Source organism: Carlito syrichta, unplaced genomic scaffold, assembly GCF_000164805.1.
Source record: "Carlito syrichta isolate Samal-C Ts95f unplaced genomic scaffold, Tarsius_syrichta-2.0.1 Scaffold310671, whole genome shotgun sequence".
Lineage (NCBI taxonomy): Eukaryota > Metazoa > Chordata > Mammalia > Primates > Tarsiidae > Carlito > Carlito syrichta.
In genome coordinates, this window is record NW_007254767.1 from 723,178 (window position 1) to 739,695 (window position 16,518).

General features: G+C 35.6%; 1 protein-coding gene across 1 annotated transcript in view; it reads left to right on the plus strand.

Annotated features, from left to right (window-relative positions):
• The window catches only part of ABCB5 (ATP binding cassette subfamily B member 5), a 92,340-nt gene that overhangs the window by 49,697 nt on the left and 26,125 nt on the right, over window positions 1-16,518 (plus strand). Inside the window, 3 exon segments of the mRNA XM_021717740.1 lie at window positions 3,304-3,456; window positions 7,714-7,721; window positions 9,069-9,210. Of these exon segments, the coding sequence (XP_021573415.1) occupies window positions 3,304-3,456; window positions 7,714-7,721; window positions 9,069-9,210 (303 nt within the window).

The following is a 16,518-nucleotide window of genomic DNA, read 5'->3' on the forward strand; positions in this document are numbered from 1 at the left end:
TGGAACTACAGGCGCATGCTACCATGCCCAGCTAATTTTTTTTATTTGTTGTAGAGATGAGGTCCTGCCAAGTTGCCCAGGCGGGTCTTGAACCTGCAGGCTCAGGCAATCCACTCGCCTTGGTCTCCCAAAGTGCTGGAATTACAGGCTGAGCCACCGAGCCTGGCCAATACATGTTTTTTCAAAGTTTTTTAGCTGTCTTGCTTTTAAACAAAAGTGCAATACTTGCATATTAAATAAAATTAGGAAAATTGAGACAAGAAAAATACAAGCCATAGGCTCAATAATTAAATACAGACATTGTTCGTATTTTGATCTATTTTTATATAGATGTCTTTTTCTATGCGTTAATTTTTAAAAATATGATTATAATAGATGTATACTTTTTTCCTTATTTTTCATATAATGTATCATAATTTTTCCACATTATTATATAATTTTAATAGCTGATGCTTTGCAAAGTTTCCTTCTATTATAGGTCTAAAATAGAAGAGTTTGAAAGAAATAATCATCTGTTTCATCAAGTATATCTAGAGCAATGGAGAGACCTTGTGCAGAGAATAGTCAAAACCATACCAAATTCTAGCACCATTCCTTCCAGTGACTGGCTGAGACCTTGAGCAAGCTTCTTAACTTTCTGAACTCCTGTTTGTTTCTCTTTAGTAGATAAGAATAAAAATAGGAATGAGAGAAGTAAATATCAGTAATATAGCAGTAGTATGAATAGTAATAATATTAGCTATCATTTGTTGAGTTTCTGGCAAAGTTGTAGTGGGCCAAAAGTGTCAGTGATTGTGCTAGATATCTACAAAAAAGACATTATATTGAGAATAGACAACACAATCTTGCAGCAAAACAATAAAGCTGGAAGATATCAATTCCTACTTTAAATCTATAGTAGTTAAGACAATGTAGCATTGGTGCAGTGATACACACACTGAACAGCAGAGTAACATACAGAACACAGACACAAAACTGTGGACGCTTGAATTGTGATGATGTCAGCTCTGCAGTGCAATGGGGAAAGGGGTAGTCTTTTCAAAACAGGCTGCTGGAACACTGGGTTAACTGTATGGAGAGATTGTATTTGACTCCCATTTGACATCACACACAAAAATCAATTCCAGATGAGTTGTAGAAATAAATATGAAAGGCAACACGATAAAGATTGTAAGGTAAAACATAGAAAAACATCTGTGTAACACTGAAGTAAAGATTTCTTAAATAGTACGCAAAAAGCATAAGTTATAAAATAAAAAATTTGGTAAATTGGACTTTATTAAAATTTTTTAATTCTGTTCATCAAAAGACACCATTAAAAGAATGAAAAGACAACCATGTAAAGAGAAAAAGAACTGTGACACATAGCATTTAAAAGAGTCCTCAGCCGGGCTTGGTGGCTCAGCCTGTAATCCCGTGCCTTTGGGAGGCTGAGGTGAGTGGATTGCCTGAGCCCGCGGGTTCGAGACCCGCCTGGGCAGCAAGACCTCATCTCTACAATAAAATTTTAAAAAATTAGCCGGGCGTGGTAGTGCGCACCTGTAATTCCGGCTACTCGGAAGGCTGAGGAGGAAGGATCGCCGGAGCCCAGCAGGTCGAGGCTGTGGTGGCCGGGAGCGACCACTGCACTCCAGTCTGGGCGACAGAGTAAGACTCCAACTCAAAAAAATAAAAAATTTAAAAAATTAAAGAATCCTCATATCTAGAGTATATAAACAGCTTAGGAAAACTGACAAGAAAATGAGTGTTCAAATAGAAAAATGAGAACAAAATTGAACTGGAACTCACGAGATAGAATATCCAAATTGTCAGTCACCATTGTTCAACTTTATTAGTCATCAGGGAAATGCAATTAAAAACTACAATGTGGTAGTATTCACCTACCAGACAGACAAAGAGCACCCAGTGTTGGTGAGAATATAGAGCAATCATGACTGCCCTGCACTGTTGGGGGAGTATAAACTATTATGAAATTCAACCACTTTAAAAAACTATTTGGAAGAATCGAATAAAGTGAACCACACACATACTTTAAGATTCAACCGTTCCTCTCCTAGATATACAACTGTTAGAACTGTGTACATATGTTCACCAAATAAACATGTATAGTAACCTATACATAATAGGAGAGAGAAAAAAAAAACTCAAAACTATCCAAATGGCAATCTGGAGTAGAATGGAGAAACAAACTGTGATATATTCACACAATAGAATTCTGTTCAACAATAAGAATAAATTATTTGCAACTCTATGTAACCAAATGGATGAATCTCAGAAACACAATGTTTAACAAAATACCCAGACACAGAAGAGTCTATACTGTATAATCCTGAATAATCTCATTTTTATAAATTACCAAAAAAGTCAAAACAGTTAATGCTGTTAGAAATCAACATAGCGGTTCTCCTTGGTGTGGGTGAATGGTAAGAGCTACTAGAAAAGAGTATGAAGTGGATTTATGGGCGCTGGAAGTGGTCAGAGTCTCGCTCTGGGTACCTTGATGTGGGCATATTCAGTCTGAAGTGCAGTGATGTGTGTGCATCCTTACATGGACTCTTCCATATGTTAATGATATTTGCAAAAAAAATTACTATATATATATATATATATGTATATATATATATAAAAACTCGAATCATTCAACCAGTCAAGTAATGTTCCCATTTTAAAGATGAAAAAAGAAAAGAAATAGTGTAAGTTACTTAGTTACTTTTAGTTACAAGTAACCATGCAACTATTAGCTGAAATGATCCCTGGGTTCCTTTCTGGTTTAAGATGTTATGGTTTTATAAAATAACTCATTTGCAATCTAATTAACTTTCTGACTTTACTCTTTTTTGTTTTTTTTTTTTTGAGTCAGAGTCTCTCTCTGTTGCCCAGGCTGGAGTACAGTGGCACAATCACAGTTATCACACCCTCGACCTGCTGGGTTTAGACCATACTTCCACCTCAGCCTTCCAAGTAGCTGTGATTATAGGCCCACATCACCACACCCAGTCAATTTTTTTCTTTATTGTGGAGATGAGGTCTCACCACGTTACCCAGGCTGGTCTCAAACTCCTGAGTTCAGGCAATCCTCTCACCTCTGCCTCCCAGGCGTGAGCTACAGCATCTGGCCATTCTGACTTTCCTTTTAATTTCTATTTGCCTTCTTAACCTATTAAAGTTTACACATTTCTGTATCCAAGAATAAGATTCTTTGACATTGAAAATAATACTGCAACAAGAAGTTTTCATGAATATTGCAGAGAATTGTTATTTCTGCTAATGGTGTATTTATTTTCTATACCTTCTGTTCTGTAGGCAAGCAAAGGCCGGACTACAATTGTGGTAGCACACCGACTTTTCACTATTTGAAATGCAGAACTGATTGTGACCATAAAATATGGAATGGTGGTGGAGAAAGGAGCACATGCTGAACTCATGGCAAGCCAAGGTCTATATTATTCACTTGCAGTGTCACGGATAATGACAAAATATTATGTCAGCAGGGTTTTTTTTCCCTTAACTTTTCAAAGATCATATCACACTAGAAAACGGAAGTTCTAAATTATAACCTTACATTTTGTAAAGCAATCACGGTTTATTATAGTTCCTCCACGAAGAAATGGAGTGTGTCTAATATCCTGAGCATTGTGCTAGATACTATGATGAAAGTTAAAGAACGAATGGGTATGTGGTACCTAATATTTGTCAGGTACAGCACAAATAAGTTTCAAATCTTGTATGTGGCAGATACAAGACAGTCTAATGCTACATGCTATGAGCTTTTGGTTCAAACACAAATTAATATAACATACAATCCCTACTTAAAAACTTAAAACAGCTGCATACAGTGGCAAATTACAAAACTGTACATACAGATTTTACAAGTTGAAGAAATGAGAGCAGGATTCATGGGGAGGGAGAGAGCTCTCTTACTTATGGAAGATGGCTTTAAGGTTAGAAGGAGGGAGGTAGAAGTGAAAAGGAAGGAGAAATCTACGTAGACAGGACACCAACATGGAGCTTGCTGTGCAACTCAAACAGTAAAGATGAGTGTTGGGGAAGGAGGGGAAAGACTTGGATAATGAGAGTCAGAATATGGAAGCTCTTGGAAGCCAGACAGAGGGTTGAGACTTAATGTGTACAAAGCACCTAACACAGTGCCTGGCACACAGTGGACACCCAATAAATATTTGTTGAATAAGGGATACAGGCATAAATCCATACTGTGTGTACATCACATCCTTACAGGTGGGCCAGGAAGCTCATTCTGGGCCATCAGGAGGGGGCAGGAGAATGCGGAAGTACACAGAAAATTCCCTTTCTGTAGGATCCATGTTTCTATGTGTCATGAGATCCAACCTATTAGATTTTACTAACTTTTTCATTAGGGCACATTAATATAAGTCTTAGGAATTAGGCTCTACCTGTCATCTTCATTCTGGCCTTCTTCTCTTGACCAGGAAGACAACATATTTGCTAAGGGCTCATATGTATATATATGAGTTGGTGTGCAACTCAAACGGTAAAGATGAGTGTTAGGGGAAGGAGGGGAAAGACTTGGATAATGAGAGTCAGAATATGGAAGCTCTTGGAAGCCAGACAGAGGGTTGAGACTTAATGTGTACAAAGCACCTAACACAGTGCCCTGCACACAGTGGGCACCCAATAAATATTTGTTGAATAAAGGATGCAGGCATAAATCCATACTGTGGATATACATAATTTTATTATAGAGATGTGAGGTAAATGTTAGAATTAGGCACATAAATGACCTACGTGCAGGTGAAGTTTGGAAGTTTGGACCTCCCACTGGTCCTCACTTCCCCTGGTTTAGGACCAGGTACCCTTAATGATGTCGTGCCCCCATTCCCCCCAGCTCAGGCAACGTTCTGCTACTGCTGATCCTTCTCTTGTAGTACTGTGATAAATGTTCAAGACACACTTCTGAGTGATGACTGAGAACATGTGGCCCTCAGTTCTTTGTTGCTATGATAGTTCACTGAGTATGATAGACTCTAAATCCATCCAAGTTGCTGCAAAGTCCATAATTTTGTCCTTCTTTTCTAAATAACTAGTTTCAACCCTTTATTTTCTGTTTATTTTACTTCTTTAATTTTCTGATTATATCTCTGATGTCAATGTTGTTTTACAAATCAGGAAATTTTAAAAGTTATGAGCTTCCATCTCCTCATCAAATTTATAGATTCAACTTTCAAACTTAGCTTTCTCTACTGTGCTAGAATGAAGTCTTTCTGGACATATTCTATGAAGCAATGACATTTAAAAAAAACAGTTTGAAAATATACTCTATATTGATGTGAAAACTACCTGATTCTGATTTTATTTCATATTCTTCATATCTTGTGTTTTCTTCAAAAATAGAAGTGAGGTGTTATTTGATGATTAGATTTTCATGATTTTTCATTCCACAGTAAATTTAATAATTTATGAAGTTATTGAGGTCAAAAGTTCAAACTAATGTGAGTAGCAATAAAAGAAAAAAGAAATAACTGTGATTGAATGAGCCCGTTTGAGATTTTTTAAAAATTGCTGCTATCATAAGATTTTTCTTTAAAGTAATCCATTTTTATTTTTTATTATAATTACAAGTCCATTATTAGGTCTTATGTTAAATGGTTTCATGACATAGGAAAAACAAAAGTGGTGTGTTTGTGGCATAAATCTCTAAAATTTTAAACACCTTATTTAAAGTGGATTAGTAGTCTCTGATTTTCTAAGATTATGATCATTCAATTAGCCAAGAACTCAGCAGGTGGGACAGTCTCAGAAATGGAGTCTACAAATACCCAGCCCAGTAGAGCACAACATAGGTGGGCATGGGTTGGCAGACAATATGAAACAACCAGAGCATCTATACAGCTGGAAGATTGTATGGCCAAGCTTCATGCTGTTTCTCTGTAGACTGCATATACGTAATGGCAAAACTATATATATATTGAGCTAATCTTATTCACATCACTTGAAAATTCATTTTTGAGTTAATTTAATTCACTTTTACCTGAAAATTCATGTTCCTTAAGATTGAAAACTGGTGCATTTGTCCTCTGATTCTGGCTCTTTATTACATTTTGAATATTATCTTTCAAAAGAGAGAATAATAAAATCAAAATATGTTCATTCAGACACACAGCACCATTTTAAATATTAATACTCAATGAGCAACCATAATATTCTAGGTATTTTATAGTAAGCATAATATACATGGTGTCTATATAGACAAGTAACTCATTTTTGAAACTCTGGGCACACTTGTTTGCCACTATTGACTGTGGTGTCAAAATGAATCAACTTAGAATTTGTGATGATCACAAGTATTGCAAAGTTAATGCTGCTAAGATAATTGTTTGACGTGACTTAGCAAAGTGGTGAAGGTTATGAGCTCTGGAGTAACTGCATGTTGACTTTGCCACTTAATAGTTTTAGGTCCTTGGGCAAGTAATTTAAATTCTCAGTGCCTCAATATTCTTTTTTATAAGCACTCATTTGTCTACTTTTTATTCTAATATGTAGATCTCTTATATAAATTTTGTGCATAATCCATATCTATTACTTCTTTTTTTTTTTAGTTGGCGTCTCACTCCGTCACCCAGACTGGAGTGCAGTGGTACGCTCCCGGCCACCGCAGCCTCAACCTGCTGGGCTCTGGCGATCCTTCCGCCTCAGCCTTCCAAGTAGCTAGAACTGCAGGTGTGTGCTACCACGCCCGGCTAATTTTTTGGATCTTATTGTAGAGATGAGGTTTCGCCAAGTTGCCCAGGTGGGTCTTGAACCCACGGGCTCAGGCAATCCATTCACCTCAGCCTCCCAAAGTGCGGGATTACAGGCTGAGCCACCGAGCCCGGCTCATATCTATTATTTCAAAAATATTAGTCATATTTTTTTTTTAGTGCCTCAGTTTTCTAATCTTTATCATGAAAAAATTAAATAGTAACCTATTAATGATTTCTTGTGTGTATTAATTATGAAAGCATGGACCCAACCTAGGTGCTCACCAACAGTGAACTGGATAACGAGAATGTACATACACACCATGGAATAGTACACAGCCATAAAAAGAACAAAACCATGTCCTTCACAGCTACATGGATCAGCTGGAAACCATTATCCTAAACAAATTATCACAGAAACCGAAAATTACATATCACTTGTTCTTATACATGGAAGCTAAACACTGAATACTCATGGGTATAAAGATGGGAACAGCAGACACTGGGGAAGGGGAGAGGGAGGTAAAGGTTGTAAGACCACCCATGCTTACCAGCTAGGTTATGGGCTCAAAAGAAGCCCAAACCTCACCATTACTCAATATACTCATATACCAAATCTACATGTGCACCCCTTGAATCTAAAGTGTTTAAAAATTGATTTATTGTAAATACTAAATAAGCTAACTCATAAAGTGCTTAGAATTATTGTTGGTATAATTAACTTTATTATATTATTATCATTAATATTAGCATTACCCTGTCAAAAAAGTTCAGAAAAGTACAAACCATGAAAATTAATATTGTAATTATTTACCTAGACTGTATGTGATTATATACAGATGTGTCCTTTTAGTGAGTTTCTATGTGAAAATGAAATAAAGACAGGTAGAGTTTTCTACATACCTAAATTTATTGTCATCTTATTATGTCTAGCAGCCTTCTTAGGAAAAGAAATTCTTTAATAAAGCATATTCTCATAAAAAATTATTATGAGAAGATGTCAAAGTTTTATTTTAAACTTTGCATAAAGTAAATACTCCTGAAAAAAAGATCAAGGCAAGACACAGTGGTCTGTGTCTGTAATTCCAGCTGCTTGGGAGGCTGACGCAGGAGGATTGCTTGAGCCCAGGAATTCAAGACCGGCCTGGGCAATATAAACAAGAATTCATCTCTAAAAAATAAATGGATAAATAATTTTAAAAGCCAAACTGTTTCTTTCATGGTAGAGAAATGTATGGGGGAAAAAAGTGATTGTGTAAAGGAATGTCTGACGAAAGATGTTTGGATAGTCCAAGGCTGGTTAAGGCTCATTGTACCTATAAACAATTAATTAACAGTTAAGTTTGTCCAAGAGTCACAGTTTCACTGTAAAGTCTTCTATGTGCACATTCTCCTTGAGCACCGAAATCTACCTACGTCTTCTCCTCACTTCTCCCCCAACCTAGTCCAACCTGCTATTATCCTAGCTAGGCTCCTCCTTTCTCTCTTATCCTCCTCTTCCCATCTCTTTCTGGGAAAGTCACAGGTGTGGCCAGGTATAGTGGCACATACCTGCAATCCTAGCACTTTGGGAGGCTGAGGTGGGAGGATTGCTTGAGCCCAGTAGTTCAAGACCAGCCTGGACAACATAACAAGACTCCATCATCATTAGAAAAAAAAGTCGCAAATTTACTATACCACATTCAAATGAATATAGCACCCTTATTTCATTAAAACTGGTCTCATTCCTCTGAGAAGCAGGAAAAAGAAAAACAAGACCTAGAGCAATCTGGTTTAGAATTTTGTTCTCTCCTATAATTTGGACAGTTTCTTTAAGGTTAGTTTGGTTTTTTTTTTTAATTTACTTATAGTTTTTAGGAGCAGGCCCTCTTAATTTTGCTTTATGCTCACCGTTTGGGATGGGCAGTAATGGCAGGCTGGAAAGCATTATCAACTCCTGAGATCTCCCTCTGGTCCAGGACCAGCTAAATGTTATAAATATATAAGATCCAGAAAAGGCTAGGAAGAAGACATCAGAAAGAATATCACCTATATCAAAAAATTTCCTTTACTTTTTCTAAGATCTGTCCTTGCTAATGACATAATTGTTTTTGGATTAAGTCATTATTTTCTCCAGTGAATTACAGGTCTTTGGAAAAGAAGCCACAGTAAATTATTGTCAATCACTAACATCTTAGTATGAGCTAGAGTTATTAGCCTGCTATTAAATCTGGACACTGTCCAGCAGGAACTGCACAAGAATTGACCACTTCAATGGCAAAAGCAATAATAGTTTTAAAGGGATGCTTTATAAAGTTTCTTTAAGTTTTTAAGGCATTTTTGGAATGATAATCTCTATATTCTTCATTTAAGGATATTAATAAAAGCTGATGAGCAGGTCGAATCAATGATGTACTCTACTAAAAGAAATACCAACTTCGTTCCTCTGTGCTCTACAAATAGCATCAAGTCAGACATTACTGGTAAGTCTGAGGAGTCCATCCAGTCTAAAGAGGTAATGGTCCAACTATCACCAAGTTTTCCCACGTGCTCTTCAATTTTGATGCAATCCTTATAAAATGTGGAATGTATTTATGATAAAATATGACCATAGCATATAGTTCATAAAACATGTCTTTTCCAAACTTTGCTCTAGCATTCTTAAGACACTCTAAGAAGGAGGTTGTCTAATAACACTGCACTAATGTCAAAGGTCCTTCATTGTTGGGGCAAAAAACTCATGAGATTATTACATTATTCTTTCCTATGAGGTAAATCATAGATTAAAACAGTGCCTCAGCAAGTGTGGCAGACACTACCGGTGATGCTCACGGTTAGGTTGAGTTACATCAGAGCATAAATGCACACCACTCTCTGGATGCATATAAGCCCCAGCATGTACGCAGTCCAGGCCTGCAGTCCCAGAACACAACCCGAGTAGCCTTGTTCAATTGAACAGGAGTACTTGTTCTCGCTGCTCTGCCCCACTCCCACTCTCAGGCTCTGCTCAAGCCCCGCACCACTTGTTTTAACCCTCTTTCCACTGATACTCCTCAGTACTGTTCTTCAGTTCCCACCTGCACCTCGAGTCTCCCCGATACTGCCTCCCTTCTCCTAACGTGTTTGGCATCTGCTTTGGACCCAGCTCCCACTCTATGCAGCCCCCTTTCATAAAACTTCATTCCATCTTAATCTCACCTTTACCTATACTTCTCTCAGCCTTCTCATTCCCAGGGCCCCGGGGAACTTTGCACTACTTCTCAGTTGTAACTTCACACACCTTGAAATCCTTCATCCTTGCCCCTGAATCTCAGTTTCAGTCCTCTTAATCTTCAGCATCATTATCTTACCTATTTTTGGTCCATTCTTTCTTTTCAAACTGGAATTCCCTTCTTCACCTTGGCTCTGACAGAGACTTGAGATTGAACTATCCCTTACCTGTCCTTACCATTTTCATGTCCATTCTCATCTGTCAGTCGTCTCCTGGAGACCCTGGATGATCTGCTCTACACCCCCTCTCCTGCCCTTCTCTGATATTTCTTATCTATTGCTTTTCATTTTAGATACAGTGCTTTCCCTTTAGGTATGTGGTCCTTCATAGCATGAACTCTTAGACTTTTTGCCTTTTCTACTAATTTTTTAAAATCCATTTAAGTTAATAAACACGTAAAGAAAAATAATAATAATAGTATAGATGGTATACCATCTGGCAAAAGTCCTGAGTATAAGAATATAGTACAAGATTTTGTCCTGAGACTCTAGACAAGAGTGTAGGAAACATTATGCTAAAACATCTATTAATAGCTGTTGGACTTGACACAGCAAGTGCTGAAAACATAATGGAAATCTGCCTCAAAGTCTGAAAATTCACTAGACTTATAAAGTGGATTTTCAAAACCTAAGAAAGGCAAAAATCAGAAAATCAAAGGGCAACTTCCAGACTTTTGAACAAAATGATTTGGGAAATTTACAATCTGATACAACTATTATGTTCCACACACATGGAAATTGTAGATAAAACATAAAAGGAGAAAAACAGCAAGATATATCCAGGCTCCAAAGCAAGAAAAATATCTCTTCAAACCAGAGCAAGTGCCAAAGCACAAAGTGGTGATCTGGACGATAATCAAAGACCCACTCTGAAAAGAAGGCTGAAAAATCTGGATAACCAATGCCTGGAACTGTAGCTTATAGAAAGCTGAGCCTGGGAGGGCACAAAACACAGACATGATCTTATAACCAAGAACTGAAACAAGCTAAGGTCATATTTGTAAGAGTCTCTTTCAGACTGTGGTGATCCAAGGAAAAATGAACAAGGAAATGAAGAGGCTGTAAAAAATCATTAACAAAATTTGGAAAATAAAGCAGTATTTCAAAACAGAGCTAATGGTGAGTTATATTACCATGGTGATAGTCCAATCAGTAGCTAGAAACCACAAAGAGAAAGTTCAGTGTCAAAAATCATTACCATGGGACTAGAATAACAGGGAGTTAGAACACAGAGGTAGCAGATAAAAGTAATGACCACTACCCTAAAAAGATATACAGCACCCATAGAAGATCCTCCTCCCTCTTCTTACCCAACAAGGCTGAGATCCAGACCTCACTGGAAGGGGCACAGCTTTGGCTCAGTGGATGACAGAGAAGTTGCTTAGCTACCTGGCGGATGGCACTTGGTGGAAATCTGTCTGCGAGGGCATAAAGGGAAGTTTTCCATGAAAAGGTCCTGAGCTTCAGAATCCAACAGGTGCCAGGAGAATCTACTGGCCACTGGCCACTGCTGGAAGCAGAAGCTGGTGAGGTTGCTGTCTGCAGAAGTCTGGTGCAGTTCTGTGGGGGTGCAAGGTACAAGCATCCATGACCTGGCTGAGACACAGGTTTGTGCTCTCTGGGCACAACACATACAGAGGGGAAAGATAAGAAAGCTGCAAACTTCTCATTAGAAAAAATGTAAACAAGAAGATAATACAGCAATATTTTAAAGCACTAAAAGAAAAAAACCCTCAAATTAAAATGCTGCATGCAGAAAAATGACTGTTAAAAATGAAGGCAAAATTTAGACTTCTTCAGAAAAAAAGAGGCTAAAATAATTAGTCGCCAGCACACCTATACTACAGGAAATATTAAAAGAAGTCCTTTGGGAAGAAGGAAAGTGATACCAGATGGAAATCTGAATCCACACAAGGCAATGAAGAGTATCAAAAACAGTAAAAGTACAAGTTAATATAAAATAATGTTTTACATATTTATATTTCCAATATGTTTAAAAGATTATTTATTTTTTAAAAATACCATAGTGTGGGATTTTTAACACAAGTGTTAGTAAAATGTAATATGTTTGATGTTCTCAAAGAACCAACTTTGAATTTCACTGATTTTTCTCTTTATTATTATCATTTCTAGTTTCTTAAGGTGGAAACAGTATATTAACTTGAGATTTTTAAATAATGTTGGTGTTTAGTGACATAAATATAAAGAAATATAAAAACAATGACCAAAACACTGAGAAAGAAAGAAAAATGAAGGTTTATATTGTGAAGTTCTTAAATGATACATAATATTACTTAAGGGTAGATTGTGATGTTAAAGACCTTCAAAGTGAATTTCAAAGCAAATAACTTTACCAAGAAGAATGAGGGTTATTTCATAATTATAAAGGAATCAATTTATCAACAACTGCGAAAAAAAAATAGACACATCTACAATTAAATGAAAAGAGTAAAACCTTAAACTATTAAATGGTGATAGAACAAGAAAATAGAAATTAAGTAGAAATATAGATGACTTTTAAAATACTATCAACCACTTTATATAATAAATATTTATGGAAGGCAATATATTTCTTTTTTTTTTTTTTTTTTTGATTTATTGTAGAGATGAGGTCTCGCCAAGTTGCCCAGGCGCGTTTCGAACCCGCGTGCTCAGGCAGTCCACTCACCTTGGCCTCCCAAAGTGCGGGATTACAGGCTGAGCCACCAAACCCGGCTAGGCAATATATTTCAACAGCAGAATATAATCTCTTTTCAAATACAATTGAAACATTTACCAAGATAGACCATATTCTGGGCTATATCATACGTCTCAACAAACTTTTAAAAATGGATATTACCTGACCAAAATATAATCAAATTAGAAGTCAGTAACAAAAAGTGATTTGGGAAATCTTGAAATATGTAGAAACTAAGTAACTCACTTCTAAATAATACATGAGTTGAAGAAAAAAAAAGAAAAATTCAAAAATATTTTGAACTGAATGAAAATGAACACTGACCATATCAAAATGTGTAAAATGAGAAGAAAATCTATATCAGTAAACACCTGCATTATTTAAAAATCTCAAATTAATATACTATTTCCACTTTAAGAAACTAAAAGGAAAAAATAATAATAAAGAAGAAAAATCAATGAAATTCAAAATTTGTTCTTTGATAACATCAATATTAAAAATTTTTAAAGTGATTGAACAAGAAAAAAGAGAGAAAATCCAAATTACAAACATCAAGAATGAGAGGGCTGATGTCACTGCAGATTCTACAAATATTCAAATAATAATAAAATAGTCTTATGAAAACATTTATGCAAACAAATCCTATAACTCATATAAAATGGACAATTCCTTGAAGAACACAAACTACCAAAGCTCACTCAAGAATAAACTGGTAGTTTGAGTAATCTTAAATGTGTTTTTAAAAATTGAATCTGTAGTTAAAATTCTTTCCACAAAGAAAATTCTGGACTCAGGTGGCTTTACTGGTGAATTCTATCAAACAGAAAATTTATGAAGAGGGTCCTCATTTTATGAGACCAACATTATTACTTTGATATCAAAACTAGACAACATCATTATAATAAAACATTAGACTAATATCACCCATGAACGTAGATGAAAACAATATCAACAAAATTTGACAAATTGAATCCAGCAATGTGTAAAATATGTTATCTCACCAAATAGGGTTTTTTTAAGAAGTACAAGTTGTGTTTAATAATCAGAAATTAATATAATTCTCTTTATTTTCTAAAAAAGGCAAAACTAATCATCTCAATCAATGCGAAAAACTCATTTGACTAAATATGTCATCCACTTCCAAAACTCTTAGCAAGCAAAGAATTGAAAGAAATTTTCTTGACCTGATAAAGAACTACAAAAAACCTACAACTAACATCATACTAAATGATGAAAGACTAAGATCCAGAACAAGAACAAGGGTATATACTCTTACCACTTCTAGTCAACATTGGGCTAGAAGTTCTATTCTATGCAACAAGGCAAGAAAATAAGCATCATTCAGATAGGAAAGGAAGATATAAGACTAATTCACAGATGGCATGATCATCTTTGCAAACAATCATATCGAATACATACAAAAAAGTACTAAAACTAATACAGTTTAGCAAGTTTGAAGAATATGTGATCAATATACTAAAATCAACTCTAATTTAATGTACTAAAAATGTAAAATGAGAAATCAAAATTTTAAAAATGATATATACAATAGTATCAAAAATATCAAATACTTGATGATAAATTTGATAAAAGATTATAAGATCTACACTCTGAAATCTGTAAAATATTACCAAGAAAAATATTAAAAGACTAAATAAATTAAGAGACACATATGCAAATTACTCAGAAGATTAAATCTTATTAAGCTATCAGTTCTTCCCAAATCGATCCCTAGGTTCAAAGCAATTTCAGTCAGCATCTCTGTAGGCTTTCTTGTAGAATCTGACAAGTTGGTTCTAAATCCATATGAAAATCAAAAAGTCAAAATAGTCAAAATAACTTTGAAAAAAAAAGAACAAAGTTGGAAGACTTACACCACCTGATTTCAATTTTATTTCAATTATAGAAAACTAATTATTAATTTTGATTTCAATTACTCTAAAACTGTGGTAATCAAAACATTGTATTGGCATAAAAGTAGACAAATAGTTCAGTGGAATAGAAAAAGGAGTTTAGAAATAGACCCAAACATACATGGTCAATTGAATGTTTTTTTTTTTTTGAGTTGGAGTCTCACTCTGTTGCCCAGACTGGAGTGCAGTGGCTGCTCCCGGCCACTGCAGCCTCGACCTGCTGGGCTCCGGCAATCCTTCCGTCTCAGCCTTCTGAGTAGCTGGAATTACAGGCAAGTGCTACCACGCCCAGCTGATTTTTTGATTTATTGTAGAGATGAGGTCTCGCCAAGTTGCCCAGGTGGGTCTCGAACCCGCGGGCTCAGGCAATCCACTCACCTCAGCCTCCCAGAGTGCGGGATTACGGGTTGAGCCACCAAGCCTGGCTGGTCAAATGCATTTTAACAAAAGTGCAATAGCAATTCAATCACAATTTTTTTTTTTCAAAACATAATCCTGGATCAATTATTTATCTATAGACCCCAAAAAATCAATGTCAATCCATTACCTCAAATCACAGACAAAAATTGTCTTAAAATGAATGATAGCCCTTACTGTAAAACCTAAAATTATAAAACTTTTGTAAGAAAATCCAGTAGAAAATCTTTGTGACTTTAAGGTAAGCAAAGATTTCCTAGATATAACACCAAAGGCACAATTCATGCAAGAAAAAAAGTGATAAATCAGACATCGTCAAAAGCAAGAACTTTGCTATTTGTAAACACTTTTTAAGAAAATGAAAAGAATTATGAGAATAATTCTCATAAACTGAGAGAATATATTTGTAAATCACATGTCTGATAAAGGATTTGTATCCAGAAAATATAAAGACCTCCCAAAGCACAGTAAAAAGAATACAAATAACTCAATTCAAAAAATGGACAAAAGATTTGAATAGATATTTTGCCAAAGAAGATGGGGAGATTTGGAGTCGATCATACTCAGTGATTTATCACAGAAACAAAGAACTGAGTTCCATATGTTCTCACTCATAGGGTGACCTTGAACAATTATAATGCTGTGAGAAGGCGATTGGCAGAAAACTCTCAGGGGAAAGGGGGCTGGGACTTGCAGTTGGGGGAAGCTGCTAGGGGAGGGAGGGGCATGCCTCATCAACAAGGGTACCAGCATGATCAATGTTTGTATACTAACCCTGAATTGTACCCCACATCTTTATAATAATTAATTATTTATTTTTTTAAAAAAGAAATTATTAACAAGTTAAAAAAAAAAAAAAAAGATGGGGAGATTGGAAATAAGCATACAAAAAGATGTCCAACGTCATTAGTCATTAGAGAAATGCAAAAGAAATTCACAATGAGATATCACTATACAGATCTGGGAGTAGTAAAACCAACAAGACTGGTGATGGCATGGAACAACTGGAATCACATTTTACCAGTGGGAATATAAAATATAAAACTACTTTGGAAAAAAGAACTATCTATTTCTTGATATAGTAGATCATATACCCACTATAAGATGCAGCCATTCCATTTCTAGATATTTACCCAAGAGGAATGAAAGCCTATGACTACACAAAGTCTCGCATATTAATGTCCATAAAAAGTTAAAAAACGACCTTTTCTAAAGCATTTTAAATTTCATCTGATGCATTTTCAAACTTTGTTAAGTTATAATTTTCATAACAAAATGCACATATCGAAAATGTACAATTTGGATACAGCTACACACTGTAAAAACATCACCATGGTTGAGATAATGAACTTGATCCTCAAAGTTTTCTCCTGCTTTTTAAAATAATTCCTCACTCTCACACCTCTTGGTTGCCACGCCTCTTACTTCCCTCAACCTTCCATAATTACTGTTATGTTTTCTGTTACTATAGATTAGTTCATACTTTCTAGAATATTATATAAACTAAATCATACATTATGCACTCTTTTTCCTCTAGCTTCTTTTG